Source organism: Vespula vulgaris, chromosome 14 (genome assembly GCF_905475345.1).
Source record: "Vespula vulgaris chromosome 14, iyVesVulg1.1, whole genome shotgun sequence".
Lineage (NCBI taxonomy): Eukaryota > Metazoa > Arthropoda > Insecta > Hymenoptera > Vespidae > Vespula > Vespula vulgaris.
Window position 1 is genome coordinate 835,066 of NC_066599.1, and position 10,687 is coordinate 845,752.

The 10,687-nt window shown below is 32.1% G+C and overlaps 1 protein-coding gene across 1 annotated transcript; it reads left to right on the forward strand.

Moving 5' to 3' along the window:
• The first annotated feature begins 1,622 nt into the window (after positions 1-1,622).
• On the forward strand, positions 1,623-9,589 carry LOC127068853 (guanine nucleotide-binding protein subunit gamma-e). The gene is made up of 2 exons (XM_051005165.1): positions 1,623-2,279; positions 9,214-9,589. The coding sequence occupies exons 1-2, from the start codon at positions 2,167-2,169 to the stop codon at positions 9,317-9,319; spliced, it is 219 nt and encodes a 72-aa protein (XP_050861122.1). The 5' UTR covers positions 1,623-2,166; the 3' UTR covers positions 9,320-9,589.
• The last annotated feature ends 1,098 nt before the right edge of the window (positions 9,590-10,687 follow it).

The following is a 10,687-nucleotide window of genomic DNA, read 5'->3' on the forward strand; positions in this document are numbered from 1 at the left end:
TATCGAAGGCAGGTTAATTACTAACAAATTAGATTGTCCGGACTTCTTTTTGAGGCTTCCATGAAGGGAATCGAGAAGCCAACTAGATGACATATCGCTTCAGAATTTTTCTATCCTCCGACTAGGTGAGTATTTTTCTAACTCTCTCTCTCTCTCTCTCTCTCACACACTCCCTATCACGCGGGCAATCATAATTTTTCTTATTAATTTTCTTTTAACTAATCAGTGTAACTAGCGAGTGCGATCGATATTATTAAGCGAGGTGCGTTCTAATTATGTGTTTTTGTGCAATTTTCTTGTGGCCTCCCTCCACCGTTAACTTCGATATTTACTTCTTTTTTTGTTTCTAAAATAGAAATCAACTCTCAATGGAAATTTGTCACTCTTTTGAGAAATTTAAATATTTACCAGTCGAATATAATAAATGTCACGTTGAAGAATTACGTTGTTGACAAGGAAGATTTGTTTTTTTTTCTCTCTTTTTTTTTTTTTAAAGAATATTTTGAAAGAAATAAAAAGAAAAAAGATGCTTAAGTAATAAGATCGATACTTTCGGCGATATCGATCGATCACTCGTTTACAATTTAATAAAAAACGCGATATGAATATTCTTGCGTCTGTATTTTTTTTCCTTTTTTTTTTCTTCGTAAAAAGTTAATCATCCTCTCTTTGCGATTATAATAATGAATTAACGTCGACGAATTTTTATATATCTCTCTTTCTCTCTTCACGTTGAATCATTTAAAAATTATTTTTCCATGATGAGACTAATACAAAGGAAAGAAAATATATATAAATATATCTATTATTGAAAGATTAATATTCTTAAGAATAGCGTGCGACAAAATGTATCTTTTAATATCTCAAATGACTTAGATCACTCTCGTGATCATTGGCTTATATTTCTAAATAGTAACAAAAAAAAAAAAAAAAATAAGAAGAAATAAAAAAAAGCAAGTTATTGCTAAACGGATCAGATATACATATGCATGTTTATGAAAAAAAAAAAAATATCTAGAATTTTTTTGGAAGAAGAAAAAGAAAAAGAGAGAACAAATCCACTTGTAGTTGTAGTCGAGAAACTTTGAAATTTCCTTCTTTTGTTGAGATTAGCTAATGACCCACGACATTTGGCCAAATCCATGAAGATTCTATCTCTCTATCTCAGTTTTATCTACCTTTCAATCGCTTTCTTAAGAGACCTGAGGATTCTCACCAACCGAATAGATCTCATTTTCGATAAGAACCGAGAGTGATCGATAAAGATCGAGAGAATGGACGTTTGCTTGGTAGAAGGGTTAATATATATGGCAGGCATATCAAACACGCGATCTAACATAAATATCTAAATTCTATTATATTTCTTATTGATATAATATTTATTTAGAATCGATTTTTATAACAACGTATAAAGGAACGAGTTCTATGAATAATTTAATAAAAACTTTTCTTATCTATTATACATAATATATGAGGGATCAATTTACTCGTTAAATATCAGTGCTTGTTTTTTCAAAACGTTCTTGATATTTAAGAAAAAAAAAAAAAAAAGAAAGAAATGATTTATACATCAAACTAATATTGTCGTAAAGTTATTCTTTCGCGAATAAACATCAATTGATTCAATTAAAATTGAATGTTTAATCGAAAAGTTTAAAAGAATTTTAACAAAAATTAAATTATCAACGGTCTTATCATCTTCCTATATCATATCGTACGCAAAATGAGAACGTCGAATCGAGACCCGATGATAACAAAATTTTGAAGAGCAAAAAGGAATAACAAAGAACAATTGCAATTCCTACGGATGTTTGTTATTTGCAAGATTAATAATAAATTGATGATCGACCGTGGACAAATTTATTTGGAGATGAATGAAAAAAAAAATATATATATATATATAAAAATAAAATTCGACATGGCTGCTATTTAAAGGGACAATCTTCAAGAATTGTCTATACTCGTCGTATGTGACTTTATCCAAGCACACTCTTTATCTTTTTTCCACTTTCCATAAATGCGTGTGTCCGAAAGCAGATCGCCCTGACTCTTTCACATACACACACACACATACACATACACATATACTCTTCTGTTTTATTGATTTTCCCGCAGAGGCGCAAGCGCTACATCCTCGATTGCAACAAGGGGGGTGCGGCTGTAACCATGGATCCCAGTGTACTCGCTACCATGGACAAGGACACATTGAAGAAACAGATCGAGAACATGAAATATCAAGCGGCCATGGAACGGTGGTCGTTATCGAAGAGTATCACGGCGTAAGTTATCAAAAATCTAACATTTTATATATATATATATGTATATATATATATATATATATATATATATATATATATATATGTGTGTATGTATGTATGTATGTATATATTTATTTATTTTTTCCTTCTCATTATTTACACAAGTTTTTATATCTACATTCTTTTTTTTTATCTCATTCTCACCTATTTTTCTTCTTTTTTACTTGGTTCAATCCCTATCTATATACATACATACACATATACATACACACACATACATAGATATATATCTTATTTCAGTTTTTATCATCGTAAAATTATTTGTTAGTCCGTATTAATTTTTCTTGAAAATATTATTAACGCGTTACGTCATTCGTGTTTCTTTAAATAAAACGCGATAAAAAAATTGGGTTAACTTAACTCTATATTTTTATATACTCTCGTATCTGCCTCTTTTAGGTCAATCATACTTATTGGGTATACTAATAATCTTGTATGTGTTATTTTTTCTCTCTGTGTCTTATCGTGTGTATGTGTATGTGTGTGTGTAGAATATAAAAGTATACAACTTGTACGTACAACTTGACACCGGTTGCATCACATTTCTGTATTACAATTTAGGTTTTTTTATTTTCCTTATTTTTTTCTTCTTCATTTCTTTTAACTCTAACCACTCAAAGATCGTATGCGTCTTGTCAAGGTATTTCCTTATTTATATTTATCTTTTTCTTTTTTGTTTTTTTACACTATCCATTTTTCTAATATTTCTTATTACTCAAACATCGTAATTGAAACTTCGAAGGAAACACATCCCTATGAATGTTTTATCCTTCTCTTTGCGTAGATCGTTACTTCCTCTCTCTCTCTATTCCTTTCTATTATATACATAAACATACAAATACATACACAAGTCGAATATAGTAAAATTGAAAATTAACAAAAATTAAACCAAACAAAAATTAAGTTAAAAGTAAGCTGTATAAAAGAAAGAAATGAAATCGATACATATCAGTCTCATCGAAATACCACAAGTATACATATCAAACGATATATTAAACATGCAAGTAGGTAAACAAGTGCACTATATAAAAATTGAAAAAAAAAACAAGAAAAAGAACAAACGAACAAAATTTAAAAAAAAGAAAAAAAAATTGCAATCGAGATATAACAAAGTACCGTTGAAATGGTACAAGTATGTAAATATCTAACGAGCATGATCCCCATCGAAGGCTAATACAATCAAGGCTAACAATAAGTGATCCTTGCTTCTCGACGACAAGGATGACGAAGAAGTCGTTGTGCTAAGAAAGAAAGAAAGAAAGAGAGAGAGAGAGAGAAAGAGAGAGAAAGAGAGGATATCCTTGGAACGCTCTCTATACGCCTTAACTCAAACTGTCACTTTCGGAGTACAAGCTCTCCCCTACATTCTAATACCTAATCAAATAGAAAACTGATTAGCTTTGGAGAAACGATCAGATGATTCATAAAGGATCGTCAAACGAGTGCGAATGAATTATTCTCTTTGTGAAGTCTAGGTTCGCATTATTCTCTTTGTGATATACCGGCTGCTATTGTGTTAGATGCATTCTCGAAGAAAGATGGCCGCCATTAGCCGATAAATCATTCTTTTTATACATCCCTCACTCTCTTTATACTCACTCTCTCTCTCTCTCTCTCTCACTCTCTCTTTCTCTCTTTCTTTCTACATAAATTATTATTTACTATAATTAATTTCAATCATGTACTTTTGTAATAATTTCATATAGTTTTTATTTCGAGATATTATTGTTTATCTGCTATCATTCATATGAGATTGTTTTATTAATACTCTAATTATTCGTAAAAACGTATTATTATAACGTCATTATTATTATTTTACCAGGAAGATGTAGTTATAGATTTATTATTGTACCCATTATCGATAAAATAATTATACACAGGTGTTATTCCCGATATAGAAAATTAACGATTTTCATGTTTGTCTGTGTGCGTGGCGTCTTACAGACTTTCTCCGCTTACCAGCATATCTCTCTCTCTCTCTCTCTCTCTCCTTCTCTCTCCTCTCTCTTTTTCTGTTCTTAGAGACTACTATGGCTCTTAACGTACATTTCTATGTGTTTCATGTGTGTGTGTGTGTATGCAAACACGATGATGCTTCTCACCCTTATCCTTAAGAAATCGTTATGAAAGTAGGATAAATTTGCCATTAACTATCACGAATAGGCGAAATAGGAAATGGTAATATCATCTCGAATACTAGTAGAACGATGAGGTGAACGTTAAGTTCGAGTTGAGGTCGAGCGACCTCGTCGAAAGGCGCCATTTTAAGGTTCTTTGTATCACGAAGAGAACTTCGTCTTCTTCGTATCTTTTTCTTTTTCTTTTTTTTTTATTTCAGTTCCAACTTAGGAAATCTTCGTGCTTTAAACGACGGACAACAGCCAACGTATATATCATTCGATAAAAATTGTGATAAGATATTTATTTCTGTTTTGTTTTATATCCTTTACTTTTTATTTTTCTTCTCTTTTATTCTTTAATTTTGTTCTAAGGAATATCTGTTGGATCGATTAGATCGCAAAGGTATGATCTTTAGTTTCTTTATTTTTTCTTATATTTTTTTTTTTTGTTATAAATTATATTTTATGTTTTCAGTTGACAGTCACCGATGATATCAACCTCTCTACTCGAGTTTCAGTAAATTATTTCGTTGGTCTTGTTCGACACAATTGCGATCATCTCGTTGGGTAGGACATGTCAAGATTATATTTTATTTTTCGTATTTTCTCTTTTAATTGCATACTTGTGTTCTTCTTTTTCTTTCTTTTTGTTACGTAATAAAAAATAAACTTAATCAAACAAACAACAATAGTAATATCTATTGTATCGTACTTGCTTTTCTTTTTTCTTTTTTTATTAATACAAAAAAGATTAATACAAAATTCCTTCAAATTCCAAAATGAGATTTACTTTTATTAAAATTTCTAATATTTTTTTATATATGTAAGTACTTACTTAATTATAAATTTTTCTAATTATTGATCCAGTTGTAGTAGGTAAGCAGTTGTATAGTTTTGCCTTGGAACGTTCACGTAACGTTCACCGAACACGTTTTCTTTCGCGAGTTAGTAGTTCTTCCTTTAAAGGGAAAGCCATCGACCGATAGAAAAAGAATCCCGTTTTCTGCCACTCGTTTCCGGACATCGTAAAATGTCGGTTGTTGCCGACGTTTAACGCGAAGAAGGAGGATGCGATTAGAAACGATTAGACAGGACCGAAGAACGTCCAAAAGGATTTTTTTCTTTGCTCTCATAAGACAAGGAACATTCTTTTACTCGATAGAAGAGATGTCTAAACTAAAAAGCTAATTAACGTATCCTAGTTCGTCCTGCGTTACCCTAGGTCTTTTGCCCCATTCTTATCGATTTTTTCCTTTCTTTCTATCTCTAAGAATAGAACAATAAAATAGAAAAGTATATGAAAAGTGTGCATACATGTGTATGGACGAGATAAGACAAGAGAGAATAAGTTTCATCTTATTTTAAAACAGAAACTATGTTTCTTAACTACTAGAAAGTCGATCCTTATTTTATTATCTTCGAAACGCTCTTTAACTTCTTTTTTTTTATTCTTCCTTTTTTTTCTGATAAAATCGAAAGCAACACAATTATTTTTTTGTTTTGTTATATTATACTATATTATATTACATACAAATTTGTATTTTATTTATATTAATATTATTATTGTTTTATCATCTGTATTGTTTAATTTTAACATTCATCTTAATATTGATATTAATTATATTCTTACTTTACATATATATATATATCTAAAAATTTTATTTTCCTCTCTTTTTCTTTTTTCTTTCGTTCTTCTTTCCTTCGTTATTACGTCTACAGAGATTTTTATATCCATAATTTGTTATTAATCACTTATATCGATCTAAATGAATTGTTATCAGCATATTTTAACGCGTTAAATATTTTCAGCAAAAGCAATATCCTTTTAATTTGTCTACGAAGGCCAACTTGTCCCTTATTAACATATGACATTTCACCGATTGAGTTCATTTCCAAATATTTCATCGACGAGGGTGGAGGGGGGTTTTGGAGAGGGAGAAGAAGCAAGAGCAATAAAACGGAAGAGAAAAAAAAATTTAGATAAGGAAGGCGATGACGTTATTAGCTCGTACATTTGTTATTAAGTAAACATTTACAATCGACATTCGCGTCTATTACGAATATTAAATAAGATTTAGTTAATATGGCGATCGGTTCATTGTTTCACGAAATTTAGCATTTTAACGTGCGAAATCCAATCTAATTGTTCCTCTCAAATGCATTCATTATATATTACACGTTTTCACGTCGATATTGTGAGAGTTTCTCGTAGACGTAAATCCTCTCTCTCTCTCTCTTTTTCGCCATTGTTCTTTCATTTATCTTACGCGATTCTATCTTCTAACTCGATTCCTCTCGATTTGTAATAAGTTACGAACGATTATTGAGAAACGTGCTTCTAACATCGACTCCGACTATCGGTCTAAGCCAACTATTTATATACGACACAATATATTAGTTATTTATAAGCTTTTGAATACGTCTAGAGGAAGAAACGCGGATTAATAAATGTCCGACACGATTTTCGTTGGATGATATTCGTTCTTCCTTTTCTTTTTCTTTTTTCGTTTGTATGTTTGTTACCAAGGCGAGTACTTTAGTGAAATTATTCACACAAACGTAAATAATCTTTTCTTAACCATGGACCGATCCGTATCATGATGATTCAGAAACAAATAAAAAAGGAAAACGAAGGTATCGTGACGATGAAGAAGTAAAAGAAGAAGAAGAAGAAGAAGAAGATATCCTTAAAGAGAATCATGTCGAGACACGAGAATCGAGAGAGGTATCTTGGTGAAAGGATAATTTAAAATAAAGATTTGAAAAATCCACGAACGACGATGGTACCGACGATATTTTCATAAAAATCTTTTAACAATCCGTTCGTACTCGGAACAAAAAATGACAGAACAAATGACAAATTCTAATTCATCTATTACGAAATTTATTATTCCCCTGTCCCATATTAAAATCACATTTTTATTATCGTTCAAAGTATCCTGCAAGGGCAATCAAAGAAAAAGAAACATACAGATAATTCAACAAAAATCGATTAACGATTCGTAAAAAATCGAGTTATTGCTATTATTGTAGGTGTGAGGGGAATAAAAAAAAAGAGAAAGGCCAAACATTTTTTAGAAAAAAACAAAAACGAAAAAATGAGAAAATGAAATTCTTCGTTGGTGATCTCATTATAATGGGACGGAAGGGGTTGAGGAGGAGAGGGAGGGGAGCGGAGGGATGGAAGACAGAGGAAAATAATTTTTTATTTTCCACGACGTCGTTTAAAGAAAGAATAAAGTAGTCAATTCTCTCTCTCTCTCTCTCTCCCTCTCTCTCGCTCTCGTGAAAAGTTAGATTCGTGGCTAACGTTTGTGTTGCGGACGGTGAATACGACTCTCCTTGAACGCAAAAACGGAGTTAGAGTCCAGGTAGTACACCCTTTCACCGGGCGCGAGAAACGAAACGACAGGGACGCGACGCATACTAGACACGTCGTCTATGGTGTGCAGCTACGTTTCGAGACTCCATTCTACCAAGACGGCAACTGCCGTTTATACGCCAGTCCATAGCTATAGACTATATTTACGCTATACTATTTTCTAAGGATTGGAATGAACGCACTATTCTGCTCTCTAAAGAAAGAGAGAGAGAGAGAGAGGGGGAGAGAGAGAGAGGGAGGACAACTAGCTTTTGCTAGCTAGCTAGATATTTGCTGCTAGCCTACGGCATTCTCAACGGTCTGCTCAACGAGATTTCGTATCGTGATATATTATATATCGAGATAAGGATTATTTTATACTTCCGCAAAATTCCATTCACTTTTACGTTTTAACTACAAGAGATTTTCTCATAAACAATATCTATGAGAACCTAGACTTGGATTATCTAATTTAATTGTTTATGTGAAAATTCGATCTGGATAATTCTCTATTCTCTGTGAGAAAAAAAGAAGAACAAGTGGACGAGTAGAACGTTCTATCTCTCTCTCTCTCTCTCTCTCTCTCTCTCTCTCTCTCTCTCTCTTCGTGATTAAGATATTCATGCATTGGAAGGATTTGAAAAATATACAGTTCCTTCTTTTTTGTAATATATAAATTACGTTTTTAAAGTTGAACGTGTTTTAAAGTGAAGAACAAAAAGGAGATGAATATGTAAATATTTTCTGAGTTTAATGCTCTCGCTTAAAAGTTTCGTTTCGTTCCTTTGTACACTATTCTCGAAGTTCGGTCGAAGGATACTATCGGCTACACGGTTGTGTCCATTCGCCTGGTTAGTCGCCTAAACGGGCAATGCAATGACTATAGATAAGTGCGAGGGAGGCCAGGATGCCACGTAGCAAAAGCGATACCCTACTCTTTACAAGCGATGCTTCGAGTCGGCATTCTTCACTTTCATTCTGAATATTTTCACGAATTGTGAATATATTTTTTTCTCCTTTTTTTTCACTCGATAATTTTTTTATAATTTTCCTTTTACGAACGTCTTCAATCAGTCGTCTGTAAATTCTCTTTTCTTGTTCTAAGATTTCTTTTCTTTTTCTTTTTCTTTTTTTTTTTTTGCCGCACGAGAATCATTTCTTTTAATATTTCCTTCAACTTCCCCGAGACGAGGCGTTGAATAACTGTGAATTTATTTTTCTGACATCTTTTCTTTTTTCTCGTTTGATCATTATCAACGAAGATCATTGACTTTTATTAATTAATTTTGTTTTTCTTAGAATCTTTTTCCAACTTCCTACAAGATTATTACAAAAGCACGCTCTTTTCTTTTTCCTTAGATAAATGATCTGATAAATAAACTGACCGACTTTGATCGTTTCTTCTCTTTCACAGGATGAGAGAGTACGTCGAAGAAAATGAGAAGAACGACCCACTGATACACGCGCCTGACAAAAAGAACAATCCATGGGCCGAGAAAGGCAAGTGCATAATCATGTAAGAGGAGAACCGAAAACAGGGAGGACACGAAGAGGGAGAAAAGAAAAGACGGAAGCGAACGAAAGGACGAAAGAGAACGATGATGAAGATGAAGATCAAGAAGAAGATGAAGAAGGGCCGGTGTGTGTTTCATCTACAACAGAAGAGAGAGAGAGAGAATATGCATGCCAAAGAGACGCTAAAAACGTATAAAAAAAAATGAATAAAAAAAAAAAAAATAAATAAAAAATAAATTGCAAAAAAAAAACAAGAGAAAAAAAATAAAAGAAAAGAGGAACAAATAAAGAAACAAACAAATAAACAAACAAACAAATGGCCATTCTACCAAAGTCTTCGTCACGTGGAAGGGAACACCCATCGATCGTGATCGATGGATCGATATATATATATATGTATATGTGGGAGAGAATATGCGTGTATGCACGTATGCGTGTATGTATGTATGAGAATACATTTTAAATCGTCGTTCCATTTTTTCTTTCTTTTTTTCTGTTTTCAATTTTCCGTTTCCTTTTTCTTCGCTTTTCGTTTCCAGCAGTATTTCGTCGATAAGTGAGAGTCGAAGAAAAAAATCGAATAGATCGAATATCGTTCGTGATCAATCGTGATCCAGAGAGATCCAGAAGGAGATCGTTCTTCGAGAGAGAAAAAGAATATATGTTTTAATCACGAGAGATGGAAATTTGTAAAACGAAATGATCGATTTTTTTATTTTTTTGTTTTTTAATATATAAAAATCGTACAGGTGACTCATGTCACGCGTAGAATAACGTAGAGTTTTAATATATCGTCGAAATATATCTCCATTAATCCATAATAATACTTTCACCTTGTTCTCTCTTACGTAAGATCGATCGATCGATCGATTTAACATTTTTAAACGCCGTCATTAACGTTTCGCGCTACAACCAATGTATTTCTATCTACTATGTATGCATGTATGTATGTATGTATGTATATACGATCTATACATGTGCGTGTGTGTGTGTGTATGTGAGAAGAGGAGTTTCGATTTATTTATTCAAATTCTTACTTCTTCCTCTTCTTCGTAAGCTCTTATAAGGCACGATTATTGTAAAGCTTGCTTCGAATCGGAAAACACCAGATCTATTATATATGTAAACGTTTAAAAGTGATCGGACTATATGTGCTCTTAAAAATGGCGAGAGGAAAGGAAAAACAAATAATCTATTAAAAAGAAAAAAGAAAGAAAAAAAAAAGAAACAGAAAGAGATTATTATAAAAACGAAATCAAGCAATTGGAAATTTTCCCAGGTCGAAAATGTGATCGTAAGTTGTTGTTGATTAGAAAAAAATCTGGGATAGAGGCTAAGATCATTTATTATCGATTAAATAATAATTATTAAAA

What these genes read in the sequence shown, in the direction of transcription:
- LOC127068853 (XM_051005165.1), top strand. Translation starts at nt 2,167, where the DNA reads ATGGATCCCAGTGTACTCGCTACCATGGACAAGGACACATTGAAGAAA. An exon ending in TTATCGAAGAGTATCACGGC is followed by an intron (nt 2,280 to 9,213) that starts GTAAGTTATCAA and finishes TCTCTTTCACAG; the next exon opens with GATGAGAGAGTACGTCGAAG.